Source organism: Coturnix japonica, chromosome 1, assembly GCF_001577835.2.
Source record: "Coturnix japonica isolate 7356 chromosome 1, Coturnix japonica 2.1, whole genome shotgun sequence".
Taxonomy (NCBI): Eukaryota; Metazoa; Chordata; class Aves; order Galliformes; family Phasianidae; genus Coturnix; species Coturnix japonica.
This window is the reverse complement of record NC_029516.1, coordinates 169,476,708-169,493,582: the sequence shown is the minus strand read 5'-3', so window position 1 is coordinate 169,493,582 and position 16,875 is coordinate 169,476,708. Positions and strand designations below refer to the sequence as shown.

The 16,875-nt window shown below is 37.5% G+C and overlaps 1 protein-coding gene across 27 annotated transcripts in view; it reads left to right on the top strand.

The window, feature by feature from the left end:
- Positions 1–16,875, top strand: part of DLG2 (discs large MAGUK scaffold protein 2) — a 964,547-nt gene that overhangs the window by 709,932 nt on the left and 237,740 nt on the right. For 24 of the 27 annotated variants that reach the window (XM_032442247.1, XM_032442245.1, XM_032442250.1 and 21 more), the window contains one exon: positions 10,564–10,719. The exons of the other annotated variants lie outside the window; for them this stretch is intronic. In XM_032442247.1, coding sequence (XP_032298138.1) covers positions 10,564–10,719 — 156 coding nt within the window. The remainder of the gene's footprint in view (positions 1–10,563; positions 10,720–16,875) is intronic. 27 annotated transcript variants of the gene reach the window in all.

Sequence of the window (16,875 nt, the reverse complement as noted above, 5' to 3'; positions counted from 1 at the left end):
TAAGAAGTCTGAAGTTCTGCAGCTGGTATGGAACAGAAGTGCACACTAATATGTACTGTGCAGCAAATATCTGAATTGAAGCTGCCCTGAAAATGACCTGGAGGTTACAGCAGGTGCCAGGCTAGACATGGACCAGAAGTGGACTCTCCTTTCCATGCATAGTGAGCTACATTAGGAGAGAAATGGCCAGCAGGGAAAAACAAGTTATGTTCTTGAAGACTGTCAAGTTCCTGCTTTTCTAATTGAAGAGGGACGTGGATAAACAGCAAAGAGTTCAACAGATTCTCAGAATCCTAAATCACATGGAAGTTACAGAGATGTTGAGAGAGATGGGGCTTATTTAATGCTGTGAAGAAGAGAGAAACAGTCAGTCTAAAAATGCATTACAACTACTGAGTGGCAAAGATGATGAAAACATCATGTAACATGCTCAGAAGTGTCTAGTAATGCAAAAAAAAAAACAACACCAAAGGCCATAAGTGATGGTTTTGCATGTTTCAGTTTCAGTTTGAGAAGAAAAAAGAAAGACAACAGGTGGGTGGGGTAGTGCTGGAGCTCATTGCTCAGAGTTGTGAAATATCATTACTTTGAGATTAAGATTTGACTAGGTAGTGCTATAGTTGATCTACTGTTGACAATAATCCTGCTTTAGGTGTAAGACTGGATGAGATGACCGATGGAGATCCTTTCTAACCAGCTTTTCTGTGACACTGGGAAGAAAGAAGTGATTAGTCTTTTCATTGTTATTGTATTCACTACTAATAGAGAAGATTTACTTGTCAAGAAACAAATGAAATTATAGTCTAAAAATCCCATAGCTTTAGATAGAGATTCCTTCTGGCTTTGACAAACAACATGGGCAAAAGATGCATAAAATAAAGAACTACTATAGCTTTACTTTCTTTTTTAACTTCTGAAATTTGTAGGATCAAACTGTTCTACTTCAATGGATTAAAAAAAAAAATAAAATAAAAATAAAAATCACTTTTACATTTAACTCTGGGTAGACCTTAAAAATCCCAGGATGGAAAAAGTGTCTGAGTTGTATGTTTTGCTCTGGAAGGCATATTTGATTTCTTTTGTATGGATCTTTGCAAAATAACATTTTCTGGATGAGGAAGATGTGCTGGGTGTTAGGAGGGAGTAAATGGAGAACCACTAGGTTTAAGTCTCATGGGAAATTTTCCCTATATTGAAAGTATTTTTCCTCCCCTGTTTCTTGGTATCTTTCATAAACCATGCTGGTTAAATTGAGGATATTTTATAGAAACACCTTTAAAGATCTATTTATGCACATATTTGACTGTTCAGGATTAAAACATTACAAATAATAATAATAATAAGCATTTTGTTTTATAAAACAGTTAAAAAATTTTAACAATGGTTTTGGCTTTTAATAAGTACAGAAGTAGGGAAAAAGAACTGCAGATTTTAGTAGTATTCCTTTGGGATATCAAATGCATTTGCTTAGATTATCCATTGACATAACACTGCATTTTTGGAAAGGATATACGTGCCAGTTAGCTGTATTTCCTGATAGTTTTTTTGAGGGAACAGAATTGAAGTTCACATCTCCCAGATGAAAAAGAGCATTGACGTAGGTAGGGCTTTCAAATCATGAATTTTACACCACGTTTTTGACTAATGTTATTATATGAGTGATTAATAAAAGTTATGTAGAAATATGCTGATGCAGTTATATGAACATGACATGTATTACTAGCTCTGAACAACTGAATTGCTGTACCTAACCTAAACACAGCTTGTCATTTGCCTTAAAGAGGATGGATTGTGGATAGTAACATGGGGAGACTGATAATTTTATTTATTCTTCCTATTAAAACATTTATAACTTTGGTAGATTAGTTGTTTCAGCTAGTATTTTAATTTTAATTTTTTATTATTTTTTTTTTCATTCTTTCCTGAGGCTGGATTTGTTTATCTAGGGATAGCAAAGGTGGTGTATTTATTTTGTTTTAAAATCTAATATAAATTGCAGCTGTTATTTTTAAAGAAAATTTAATTGACCTCTAGTGTTATCAAACATAATTTAAATCATAACTGCTTCATTATTTAAGGACAGAAGGAAGAATTACATGGATTAGTTGATGTTAAAAATGATGATGTATTATGAGTACTGTAATAGCCCATATGTAGCATGAGGCTGCTGAAATCTGGGAGATGATAAAGTTCAATTCACGCAGTATTTCTACTGCATTTGTGAAAATCTGTTTAAATGTCAACAAATTTAAGGAAAAAAAATGCAATTATATAGTAAAACTATTTCAGATTCTGTCCTTATACTGTAGCATAGCAAACCTTTGCTGTTCTGACTAGACTGTTTAAAAAAGTCAGCATGACTGAGCACATCTTTATACAGCCAAAGCTTTGTCTTTATTTATTTCATCAAGCTTTCCCACTGCATGCTCTGAACGCCCAGTCCTGTCAGATGTGAACTTTGAGAAGATGGAAGGGATGGAAAGGGTGTTTTTGGAAAGCAATTACAGTGAGATTGGGTGTGAAAATGCAGAGAGGACATATTTGTTGAGCAACCAAATTTAAGCTTTTGTGACAAGCAAGTCAGCATTCTATTTTTTAGTTTTATATCATATACACATCAACTACTTTACATTCATGTATTCAGTACAAAGACTTTACCTTAAAACAATTGTTAAGTTTTAGAAGTGAGTCACAATTTTCTGCTTAAAATTTTATCTCACTACCCCAAAATTATTTTAAATAATACCTTCCTCTTGTAGTTTTATAAATAATTAATGTTAAAGCTAATTTATTGCCAAGTCAGAAGACAATCCATCATGTCTTGAGTAATCTGCACTTATTCATTCAGCCTGTCACAGATTTCCAAGGAACAGGATTTGACTGTTTAGTAGATTTCACTGCCACTACAAATAGTAGTGGCAGTGAAATCTAATTAATCCTTAACTCTTAAAAATAAACAAACAAACAAATGAATAAATCAGAGCTTGACTTATGGAATCATAGAATCACTGAATCACCAAGGTTGAGAAAGACCTCCAAGATCATCCAGTTCAATTCACCTATGACCAACATTTCCCACTAAACCATGTCCCTTAGTACATCATCTAAACATTTATTGAACACTTCCATGGTCAATGACTTTTACATATGATTTTACGTATTTAATAGTGCACAAAGAAGCTAAGTACAGAGCACCTGTATTCACGGACATAAACTCTTAAAGCAGGTATTACCACTTACGAAAGACACACAGGGATAAGTATAATTACTTCTGTGACAGTGTCATCTCAAAACTCAAGAACAGTCAATAACAACAAAGGTAGTTAGTATAGGAAAGGAAGCGGGTAGTAAGCATGGTGTGTTTCTATATGAATCTGTAATGCATCCAATTCTTGAATACTATATGGATTCAACTGGGTGCACCTCCAGACAAAAATGACAGAGAAATAAGTAGTTCCAGTATAGGAGGAAAGATGTCAAGGAGAACTAGAACAGAGGTCTGTAAAAGTGCCTATAACATGGAATAAGTAGCAGACACTGACTTCTAACTCAGTTAGAAATTAAGACAGGGAGTTTGCAGCACATTACCAAGTAAGCTTAAAACAGAGAAAAATAAATGTTTTTGAAATGTTCCCATGTGTTACCAGTGTGTAACAGACTTATTAATCTTTAATTACCTCTATATTAACAGAGAGGTAGCAATTTTTGGTAAGTCTCTTTGCCACATGATGTTTCTGTGTTTAGGAAACTATCTGTGTTTAAATACAGTTAAGTTCACAAATTCACAGGGGATAGGCCAACTAAATGCGGCTTGCTTGGCTTTTGTTTCTGGTCCTTAACTGGTTAATCTTCAGCATCTGAGCAGAGAAGAGTTATTCTTTACAGTCCCTGTTTCCTAAATATCCCTGCAAAAGACTAACTACTGGTGCAGACGGGCTGCAGTCTGGCATCTCACCATTCCTATGTGAAGCATCCTTCCTTTCCATTACTGCAACAGAAAATCATTACTGAGTTTTTATCGAATTAAGCAGTCATTTTGCTTCCTAAGTCCTACTGTGTAAGTCTAATGAGTGTAGGAGTAGAATATTAAAAGATCTAAATTATAGTGTCATACCTTGTTGTAGGCCATTCCACTCAAAAACATGATTAAAATGATTAAATTGTATTACAAAGAATACCAAAGCATCCTTACTTTTCATTGCAGTGGTAAAATATTGGTATGATGTCATTAGGGCGATGTATGTTATCTACCTGGACTTCTGCAAAGCCTTTGGCATGGTCTGTCATCACATCCTTCTCTCTAAATTGGAGCGGTATGGATTTGAAGGACAGTCCAACCAATGGATTAGGAATTAGCTGGCTGGATGCAGCCAAAGGGTTGTGATTAATAGTTCTGTGTGAGGGTGGAGGCTGGTCATGAGCAGTGTCCCTCAGGGGTCAGTCTTGAGACCGGTGCTCTTCAACATCTTCATCAATGACACAGATGATGGCATCAAGTGCACCCTCAGCAAGTTTGCAGATGATACCAAGCTGAGTGGTGCCACTGATACATTGGAAGGAAGTGAAGCCATCCAGAGGGACCTGGACAGGCTGGAGAAGCAAGCCTCTGTAAATCTAACGGGGTTCAATAAGGCCAAGTGCAGGATGCTGCACTTTGGTTGGGGCAACCCCAGGTATTTATACAAACTTGGGGAAGATCTCCTTGAGAGCAGTCCTGCAGAGGGGGACCTGGGGGTCCTGGTGGACAAGAAGCTGGATATGAGCCAGCAGCATGCTCTTGCAGCCCAGAAGGGAGAGGAAGGTGATCGTGCCCCTCTACTCAACACTTGTGAGACCCCATCTGCAGTACTGCATCCAGGCCTGGGGCCCCCAGTACAGGAAGGACTTGGAGCTCTTGGAGTGGGTCCAGGGGAGGGCCACTAAGATGATCAGAGGGCTCAAGCAGCTCTCTGATGAGGAAAGGTTGAGGGAACTGGGATTGTTTAGCTTGGAGAAGAGAAGGCACCAGGGAGACCTCATTGTGGTCTTCCAGTACTTGAAGAGAGAATTTAAACAGGAGGGTGAATGCCTGTTTATGAGGGTGGGTAGTGATAGGACAGGGAGCAATGGTTTTAAACTAAGACAGAAGTGGTTTAGGTTAGAGATTAGGGGGAAGTTTTTCGCACAGAGAGTGGTGACCCCCTGGGACAGGTTGCCCAGGGAGGCCATTAATGCTGGAGGCATTCAAGGCCAGACTGGATGTGGCTCTGGGCAGCCTGATCTGGTGGTTGGCAGCTCTGCATATTGTGATGGGGTTGAAACTAGATGATCATTCTGGTCCTTTTCAACCCAGGCTATTCTATGATTCTATGATATGATATTAAGCACTTGTTTCACAATTGTAAAAAAATTGCAAACTTTAAGTTTCATGAACATAGCAGTTATTAGTGAACAAGGTGAGAAACTGTTGATTGTGATCAGGCAGGGCTGGTTCAGGAAGTGGTTGTTCATCGAGAGGTTGGTTGAGTACTGGAAGAAGAGTTCAAGGAGCATCTGGGCTCTCAGTAGTCTGATTTCAGAGTGGTCCTGTGTGGAGCCAGGAGTTGGCCCTAGTGATCCTTGTGGGTCCATTCCAACTAAGAATATTCTATCATTCCATGATTCTATGATTTTCCGATTATAGAATTACTCCCAGAATTAACTGGAGTAACATCCTTCAGGTATTTTCTTCCAGCTCTTCACATACGTTGTCTGTCAGTTGAAATACACATGTTATGTGAGAGTTTTCATCTTATTTAAATTGCTAGGGTGTAAACAGTGGGGAAAAAAACACCTCAACTTTTGGATTTAAATAAACTATTCTGAACAAGAAGGTGTATGGTTCTCGTAGAAGGTCATATGAATGAGAAACTTAAGAAACCAAAAGACACGTATATATGAGTCACCGCTCTGGAAGGCTTCATTTCTATTAAATTGCCATTGATTTTTGTTTTATTGGTGATGTACTTTTAAAGACATTTCTTTTCACATTCTTAACACAAGAATGTGTTAGCAATAATAATATATTACTTGTTGTTACTGATCTTGAGTACAATTAAGTATTGCTCCTGAGGGAAAAAAAGATATTATTATTGAAGACTTATAGCACTGTGAAATTTATTTCCTCTTGCATTCAATTGGGCATTTCCTGACTATAGTTCTGCTGGCATAATATGATAGGACAGCTTAGCTGGTTGCCTTCCATATCATAAAAGGTTTTAAAATCCCAAAAATGAAACTGTTCACATTTAATGTTCTTTGTGTTAGCAACTGAATCCTACCAAACAGTATTCTGCAGTAAAGAAAAAAAAATGTTAAAATTCAGTTGAGCCTTATGGATGTTGCTGAGCACAGTTTTAGTAAGGACATTTTCGTTTAAAGTCTGTTATGCAGTAAAGCCAGCCTGAAATAATAACACAGTGATGTTACAAACAAGGGGGAAAAAAAGACTGCAAACAACTGGGAAGATTTTCTCTCCTTAAGCAATCTTTTATGAAATAAATATATAAATCTGTTATCAGATCAATCTGCTACCTCTCTCTGTTGCTGTTTGCTGTTCTGCCAATTAGTCAAACCTTTCAGCAGAGATCTTGCCTCACAGTTGCTACAGTCCATACTGATTAACTGTCCCAGCTTTCATACTTTTAGGAGCTGAAAAGTAATTTATTACCACTGCTGCTCAAACTACCATTTAAAAGCTTACCTTGTGGCATGAAGTAGCTCAGTTCTCCAGACAGTGAATTATCTGCTGAGGCTCAAGAAAAACTATGCTTCTGCTAATGTTTTTTGATGCTTTTCCTCTGTAGTTTTACACCCGATTCTCATACTAACTTAATTATTTCTGTCTGTGTAGAGCCAGTAGCTGTTGCTTTCAGTAATTGCATGTTAAAAAATAGCAACATTTGTTTAGTATTCATTTCTAACCTCTGAAGCTGTATCTGCTGTATCTAGAAGTGATGAAATTGCAAATAAACTGCAGCGATTCAGTCCTTAAAGAATACATAGTCATCTTTTAGGTGTTTGTTATGGCATGGTAAATGACCTGCTGCATGTCTTTAAAACTCACTTGAGGAATGATAAAATCAGACTTCAATATTTAAGTTCAGCTTGGCTTTTCAATACTCTGCAAGAAAACTGGAGATGGTCTTGCATATATATTTTTTTTCAGAATGGCACATTAGAAACACTTTATAAAGAGTAGACTTTTATGTTTTCCTTAACCCATGCTCAGAGAGGAGAATCTGTCTCTGTCATAGCTCTGGAAAAGAAGAAATGTTAGACAGGATTTACCAGGTGGGCTGATTCTATTGGACAGAAGTTCTTTCTTCTACCAGCAAGTAGAAATAGAAATGACATGAGAAAATGCTACTTTAGGAGAATAATTTAATGAAGCTGAGAGGTCTTCTTAAAATTTATTTTTGGGGTGGGAATTGTAGTCTTGCAATGTTGGCAGGTGCTCTGGAAGGTAAGTACTAGTTTGCATAGAGAAGAAGGTGAAGTGTCAGGAGGAGATTTTAATATACTCTGCTGCAGCAAGTATTACTTTGAAGGATTAATAGCCTAAATAAAATGAAGTTGGTGTGACTAGGACAGTCATCTATTCTGTACAGTTTAATAATTTTCTGCTTTTCTGCCATTTATCTCAACTTTGAGTTATTTTTACTCTACTTAATTCACATTTGCAATTCAAATTGAGAGATAAAATAAGTTTATACTGATCTGACCCTTGATGTTGTGTACTGATTATTTTTCAACTACTTGCTTTTCCTTTTCCAATACAATGTTTATCCAGAGTCCAACTATACAATTGGCAGAATTAGCATTCAGCAACCTATCTATCTGGATGAAGTTATCTAAGGAACATGTTCTATCCATGCTTTTAACAACAACAAAGAATGACATCTGATGGAAAGTAGATGGTTATGACGATCTCTGTACAGTTATAGGCCTTTAATATAAGGGTACTCTTGTTTTAACTGATGCCTGGAATCCTGTTCCAACCAAAGATTAAATGGATAAGTTCAAATTCCTGTCCTTAACCACAAGAATTCTCTCCAGCTCATTACAGATGGTCTGTTGTTAGCTATGTCACAGTGTCATTTGTGTTATAGCAACAAGGACTAGCAATGTCAGCATAGTCACTTTTGAAAGAATTGTTCCAATTCTTTGTTATCCTTCCATTCAGCAAGACTGAAAGGGGTGCAAAGGACTAAACACTAAGTATTTTAAAATTTGCTGGGTTCCAAGATGATATTTGTTAGTGACGTGCATTTATGTTTAAAGGAGGAGTTTGATTTCAGTATCTAGAGTGATGTGGAATGTTTCTCTTCATTTTGCTTCTGGAAGCAGTTTGTAACTGCTCATTAATGTAGCAATTTCTTATATCTATTACTATAGCACTATTACATGATTTGTATCTAAGCACAAGCTTGGATGGTCACTCACTGTTGACTCAATTGCAGCTTGAGCACTCACACTATATTAAAAGGGCAGCAACGCTCATGTCATCTGCCACTCAAAGATGAGTAACTTGTCTTTAATAAGTAAGCAAGTTGATTGTGGACTGGTTAGTGTCTTAAGCCTCAGAGAAATTTACAGGTTGTATTCTTCATTCTGCACCGGGGCAATACTTCTTCAGTTTTCACAGTAGGTATCATTTATATTTGATATTTGTGTCTATTCTTTAATACATTGTGTAAAAACAAAAGTGTTTTTTGAGGGCATAGAAGGAAGTACCAGTCTAAAACAAAATAAATAATAGAAGTATGGTCTTTTTTTTTCCTGTGGATTTTTGGTGCTGAAAACAGCAATTGATTTAGTAAATAAATTATTAAATTCACCCCCCTGAGGCAAGTGTAAAATATACTGAGAAAAAATAATTGCTGCTGTAAGTATATTTTTAAAAGGATTGTACTGTATGATTGACAAAATGCTTTATAACCAAATGAGTTACAGCTGTGCTATTTTGATAGTTGGTAGCCTTGAATTGCCAATCTTTTAACTGTAAAGTTTTCCCTGGGAAAGTCAGGCACAGAGAATTCTCAAAACGTATGTCAGGTTGCTATGAATAATTTTATTAGCATTAAGCGAGACCAGTTTTTCAGTGAAGCAGCTACTCCTTTTCCCCCAAAGGATGAAACCAGAAACTAACAACAAAGGAAAATTTGTTCTCTGTATCTGCCAGTGCATCCACAACCATAATAAACGCTGGTACTTGTGAAAGTCACAGCAAAACCACACCCATGTGATGCACAGTAGAGCCAGAAGAACCAAAAGAGTTTCATTAACTGCTTGGCCTCTATGCATTTTCAGGGTTGTGATTTTCATCTGGCTGATGCTGTATTGCTGTGATCAGAGACGGTGCCATATGCTGGATCTTCTGGCAGAAGCTAAGATATGACAGCAATTTCATCTTGGCACTCTTTAGAGCAGAAACTTAGGAAATTCTGAGTCAGGTTTCACTCTGCCAATAGGCCCAGAGGTATCTGCTAGGGCCCACACAACAAGTGAAGAAGTTGCATGGCAGAAAATGTATTAGATGGTGCATTTTCTTCTGAAAACTGCTGGTGGTCTCTTGTGGATCCCAGGCTGGTACTGCATTCCCTTCTTCCCCTTTACCCCATGGGCTCCCTGGGAAAATCATGGTAAGTATTGCCTCTGTCAAGCTGCTGACCTCTAGACAGCAGAAGAGAAATACCAAGTGATCTCTCAGTTATCAGTTTTAGGACATTAAACCTTGTGTCTGACCTCACAATCTGCTATCTGTGGTTTGGAGCAGCAGTGTGAGATAGCTGTAGCTTTGTCAATGAGGTTACCTGTTTGGGATGTGGTGTGCATAATCACACGTTGAAGTCTGAATCTGTAAAGAGAGCAAATGAAATTTGCTTTAAATGAATTGACTGCCAGTGAAATGAATGGCTTACATGCTTTGTTAACATCTCTACAGTGTTCTAGGACTTGGCTCATTTTGACCACTCCTCTTCTGGTAAAGTTTCAGGAAGCTGGGACAGGAGAATGGTGTTTTAACAATTAATATGTACTTCATCTTAAATTATTGGTGAAAAAAATACCTAAAAATAAAAGGTAATAATAAAATAATAATAATAATAAAAGGAAATAAACATCTTCTAAGTGATAACATAAATATTATACAAAGTTAATAAGATCATGAAAAGCTGTTAGATTAAAAAAAAAAAAAGAAAAGAAAAGAAAAGGAAAAAAAAAATGGAAAGAGAAAGCAGAGCATTTAGGAAAAATTGTCACTGAAATTCAGAGATAAAGTATTCCCCCCCCATCAGTACCAGATTTCCCATAAACCAGTTTTATGCCATGCTTATGTTGGATCTGTATAAGCAGTTGCTCATATGCTGTAAAAATGTGTTTCAAATTCTGATGTTTCCTTTAACAGCACACTTTACTTGTCAGAAAAACCCTACTGAAAGGACCTTGACAGATTTGCTGTGCATGCTTTTAAACTTATTGCTGTTTTTTCTTTATGTTCTCAGCCACTAATATGCACCTGATCTTTTGTCTCTGTATCACCAGGCCTCCTGAACCTGTTTACAGCACTGTGAACAAACTGTGTGATAAACCACCTTCTCCTAGGCACTATTCCCCTGTCGAGTGTGACAAAAACTTCCTTCTTACAGCTCCCTATCCCCACTACCACATAGGCCTGCTCCCTGACTCTGAGATCACCAGGTACTGCATGCGCTTCTTCCTCACCTCCTTTGTTAGAGTGCATGAACATCGCTAGGTTTATCTCATAGTTTGCACCTTCACCATAGATCTTTTTCTATAGCTTGTGCTTATTTTTAACCATGCTTTCACATTTGCACCACTGGAAGATATATGCTACTTTGGTATATAATTTTGGTCATCCAAAATCCAGTGATGATTACAGGCAATGTTTTAATCCATTGGAATGGTGCTCTAAAATAGGCTATGTCATATCTATCACATTTTACAACTTAATTCAGTATACATTTCTCTGTAATTATGTAAAATGACTAAGACTTCACTGAAAGCTGTAGTAATTTAGTTGCAATTCAATCATTCTATTTCTGTGTTGTGCATAGTTGTTTTTTTTTTTTTTCACTGACTATCTTTGGGTTTACTGAATAGCTGCATAAGCCATTGAAAGAAAATGAGCAAAAAAAACCCATAACCACCTACCTTACCAAGTAACAGCTGAAAGCATATTTAAAATTTAGCAATCCATAGGCTAGCTGGGCTCTTAGAAGACAATGAATAAAACGTACAATAATTAACATTTCCATAGTTGAAGAAATGGAAGACATAGCTATATAGCTATAAAATAGTCAGTGATTACCTCCAAGAAAAAGGTTAAGAAATAAGTTAAGGAATATATTACACTGTTCAAAGCTGTAAGCTAGTATAATTTAGCCAGGTATTCTTCTGTAGCTTATTAGTGTAGTAACAGACTATTTACAATCAGGATCTAGGAGACCAGAGTTAGGCACAAGTTTTCAAGTAGATATTGTGTGCTACCTTTGTCAGGATAATAAATGGAAAAAAACAACCATCTTGTATATTCTACAGCAGAACAAAAAACAATTGTATTTGAAACTTTGTTCATAGACCTTTACCACAAAAGCAAACAAACAAACAAACCACTTTTCAAAGAAAAGGAACCACAGGAAGAAGAGACTGTAAGTTTGTAAGAGGAAAGTAAAATGATAAATTAATGCACAATACAATAACAGGAAAGAAACCCTGGAGATTAGAGGAACATCTGTGAAAGGCATTGCAGTACTACAAAATAGAGAGATAAATTAAAAAACCTTATAAGTCTTGCAAGTGAAGAATGCAGCAGATGTGGTAGGACTATACAGAAGCTGTTGGTTTCTTATGATGAAAACTGTGTGGCTTCTAGAATTCATAACAAGATGCTTAATCACGGCACTAAGTGATTAGTTCAGCTGTTGAGACCAGTGCAAATGTAGTTGAAAAACACTGATAAGGAAAACATTTTATAAAGGTGCTAAGCACTGTTAGATATGTCCACAATACCTGAATGTAGGTACTGTCTTGAAGGAAGTAACTAGTCAAAAAGTAGTAAAATGACTTGGGGTCTTTAGGAAAACAAATAATTTGCCTGTAATGTTATAATGCTTCTATGCATTTAGAGACAGACAACAGTAGAGATCATTACAGAAGTATTCCTTAATCAACAGTGGTCATTTTAAAGAGAAAAAAAAAAACTACCTGAACTCAAAAATGGAACTAGTGGCTTCTAGGGGAATTTGTTGCCATGTAAATGGAGCTTCTTAACCATAGACAGGTGCAATCCATTGCTCAGTAAGTTATCTCTACAGTTAGGACTATTGGGTCTATGGGGTTAGCGTGGGGAAAACAGTTGAATTTCTTAAAAGGTACCAACCACCTACTCAGATGCCAATAATCAGTGGAGACTTTGAGAGCTCTTAGAACTGGGCCATTTGTGCTGCCAGGAATTCTCAGCATCCTTTTATTTTGTTCTGTGATTGAGCACTCATTTGGTCATCAGATATTTGATGATCTGACATAATGACTTAAAAAACAGGGGTTTGTTCAAATGTCAGCTAACAGTTCTCTTTAATAACAAGGTTTTATTTCTCATCATCCAGTTTAACATAAAACTAAGCCCTGTTCCCTGTACATTTAACCAGTTTCAGAGTTCCAACAAAAACTGCAGAGAGATAACAAAAAGATGAGAAAAGACACAACGCATGGTTTAATGCTCTGCAATATGCTTTGCTGCATGCTGTGACAGAGGCGACTGATTGCTATCATTTATTCTTCCTTCCCACTGTGCAATTACATTTAGATGGAAAATATGACCATTTCTGATATTCGCAAATGCTGTCATCTTTTCTCCTGGACTCTTTGAATAATTGACCATGGAGGAAGCCATTTGAAATATTTTTCACCAAGATGCCTCTAGTGAGGAATCAGACAGCATTATGACATACACCCTAATCCAGTCTCCAAAACAGACTCAGTATTTACATTTGGGCACTGTATAGTAGGGAAGTATTAAGCTCATTTTAAACCTAATAGAAGTGGCTATTTTTCATTGTGTTCATTGTTAACAGCCCTAAATCAGAAAAGTACTGTTGTCTAAGGGATATGTTGTGTTGAATACTTGGAAAAACCAATCTATACAAAGACATTCTTCTAAATCTGCAGCTGTGCTACTACTATGACTATTAAAACTGTGGTACAAAAAAAAGTCTCCAAATATTGCCCAAATATCTTGAAAAGTCTCCATTTTTCTGCCTGAATTCCTCCATGTTTCTCCAGTTTATTTGCTTCCTTGTTCTCCAGTCAGACATGAAGAGTTCTTGGTCTTCTTACAGGCTTCCTTGAAATAGTTTTTCATTAGAATTTGTCAGCCCTAGGCTTATGGAGGAAGTTGCAGGGACTGTTTGCTTGTTTTGGTAACTGCAGTCATTGTCATATCTCTGTGTTCCAGTACTGATAATCTGCTGGTGAACTTCAAATCATTTGGTTTGACAAATAACTCTTCCAGAGAAAGAGGAACATGATGTCTTGTTCTCCCAGCTGAAATGCTTGTAAGCCAGCCAGCTCCTTTCAAATTACTGCTCCAGATAATTTGTCAGCCACTCCTCAGATGATCACTTTGTCAAGGCTCATTAACTTAATAGGCAAAGAGAATTCATAGGCCAAAGCTTTATTTGTCTATAATAAATTTGAGTTTATAACCTTTGCTTTTATGGTGATCTGTCTGGGTCTCTGTGTAACTTAGCAGTCTAGAAAAATATACTCCAATTTTAGGATGAAAGTAGTTTGGTTTTGATCAGTTAATGTGAACTGACATCAACAGTGCTATGTTGATGTACAACTGAAAATATGTCCCATTGAAGGCAGAAGTAGAGAGAGAATTTTGGAGCAGTAAATTTTCCTCTGACAGAACCAAGTGTGAATGGAGGAGGAAATTCATATTCTGTCCTCTGTCATTATTATCATTACTGGTGGACAGTCAGCTGAATATGAGCCAGCAGTGTGCCCAGGTGGCCAAGAAGGCCAATGGCATCCTGGCTTTTATCAGGAATGGTGTGGTGAGCAGCACCAGGGAAGTCATCCTGCCTCTGTACTCGGCATTGGTGAGGCCTCACCTTGGGTACTGTGTTCAGTTTGGGGCACCTTAGTATAGAAGGGACATAGAAGTACTGGAGCAGATCCAAAGAAGGGCAATGAGGCTTGTGAAGGGCTTGGAGAATATGCTCTATGGGGAGAGACTGAAGGAGCTGGGGCTGTTTAGTCTAGGGAAAAGGAGGCTGAGGCTGACTTTATTGTTCTCTTCCAATATCTGAAAGGTGCTTAGAGTGTGAGCTGGGTTGGTCTCTTCTCACTGGTGACAGGATAAAGGGAAATGGCCCCAAGTTGCATCAGGGTAAGTTAAGGTTGGATAACTTCTTTACAGGAAGGGTTGCCAAGCACTGGAATAGGCTACCCAGGGGGGTGGTTGAGTCACCATCCCTGGATGTGTTTAAAAAACGTTTGGATGTGGTGCTCAGGGACGTGATTTAGTGGAGGGTTGTTATTTAGAGTACTATGGTCAGGTTGTGGTTGGTCTCAATGATCTCCAAGGTCTTTTCTAACCTGAGTGATTCTATGATTCTATGACAGTTGTGTGTATAATTTGGTTACTGTTAGACAAAATAAAAAATGCAGCTCAGAGGCTAACAGCATTTCTACAGACATTGTTTCTACACTGTGTAAAACAAAATGCTGTATTAGTTAAGAAAAAGTGCTGAGAACCGCATTGCATTCACAAGACAAACTTCAATTCTGTCCAGAATTGACTTCCCTGTCTTCAGCGATATCCTCTTGGCACTCAAGTTACCAGCACAGCTTTTGCTAAAAGCCAGCTCCAATATTGATTTGTGTTTGTTTTGTTGTTGTTGTTTTTTTTTCCCATAGATATTTACTTTTCTCTTAGGCTTTTGATCGTGAAATGGTGTGATGGAATCAATATTTTTTTTAATGCATGTAATGGAAGGACCCATGCTTTCTAGTCATGGGAGAAAAGCTAGACAACATCCCTGGAAAATAAAAAAGTGGGAAAATTTTATTCATCTTAAATATGGCTTTTTTTGGATGTTCAGATCCTATCCATGGGGCTTGGGTGACTGGATTGAAAATATTTGGCTTACTTTTAGAACCATGATTAGTTTCTTGAAGCCAGGATCAGTTCTGACTGACACTGATTTGCAGAATCTAAATAGTGATCACACAGAGCTTCTCTGAAAACTAATGCTATCTATGACAGTTATTCTCTTATTAAGAGCAGTTTGTGTTACTACATAATAGCACAGTGAATGATCTTAAGGTATCTGATGAATTCATGCCATCACTTCTTGGAAATCCACTACTTTTTCACCGTTGATAACTAGGGAAAGAGAATAATATTGGTATCTGGAGCCTGCCCAGAACGAGGGAATAGAATATAACAAACGTAAAGCTCATGGGTTGAGTTCACTCACCAATTACTGCCATGGGCAAAACAGACGTAGCATAGGGACGCTTAGAATAGGGATATTAATGTATTTTATTGCTTCTTGGTAACAGACTGGAACAATGGGAAATGCAGGGGGACAGGCTGCTCCACAGTGGGCCTCTCCTGGGCCACATAGAACTGCTGCTGTGTGCCTAGAGCACCTCCTGCCCTCTTTTGGCACTGACATGCAACAGGTCCCTTTTGGAGCCTCAGCCCCCCACTACCAAAACCTTGCCATGTAAGCCCAACACAGCAGCCCACTGCGAATAAGCTTACTGTCAAAATGATGCATATAGCTGCACTTGTGAGTGCCTACCTTCCAGGGAGGCTCTTGTCATCATTACTGAAACTCATATCATAGAAGAGTACTCATCATCCCATTTTCAATCCCACGTGTTTAATATGGGAATTATATCTCCCCAAGCACATCTAGCCATATTCTGAGCTTTCTGAAATGCCTGACAACCTGAAGATGAAATCTATCAAGGAGGCAGTAAAAAGGATAGAGATTAAGAAATCCAGTCTTCAGCTTGCCACACACAACCAAGTTCTTAAATTTAAATTTTTTCTTGTTTTAGTCAGATTCATCTACTTGTTAGAAAAATTCAATTACAAATTTGAAAGTGAGTCTCTTTGGGCAAATGATTTTAAATATTTAATATAAGAATTTTAGCAGATTGGTATTTTTTCCTATCAATATCATGCAATCAACGTCTAGATGGATCTGCCTCTTAAACAATCAGTGGAAGCAAAGTCATCCTGTAGTCACGAAGGAGAAATAGTGTTAGAAAATGAAATGTAAATGTGTAAGATAAGCCTCTCAGTGAAACCACAAAGTGGCAAATATGACTTTAAGACTCGTGTTTAGATATTCAGAGGTACAGAGCATATATCAGCCCCTAAGCAATTTAATATATTAAAATGGGCACCCTGGTGCCTGGCTTGGGTACTGCTCTTCCCACCAATGGGCACTAAAGCATCCTGTTGTTGCTGATTTAGTGAGAGTTAGTTATTTTAGTGCTATGGTCTTAACTCCTCAAACAACATCCTTACAAATTCAGTACCTCCTGAACTCTGGAACACCTAGACATTTCCAAAAATAAGATCTTGATTCACATATGTTGCAGTGGTTGACAAGGTGCACAAAGCTACATGTGTGTTAGGCTTGCCTGGGCTGGGCTGCTTCGGAATGCAACTCCAGAATTTCAGTATTGTATAGTTTTTTGCAATAAGGCAAAACAAAATCAGCATACACTGTTTTGATCAACCATCTAAAACCAGCATGAAATATCTTGTTGTAGGTTGTCCCTGCAGGGGAATCAAACTCCTGA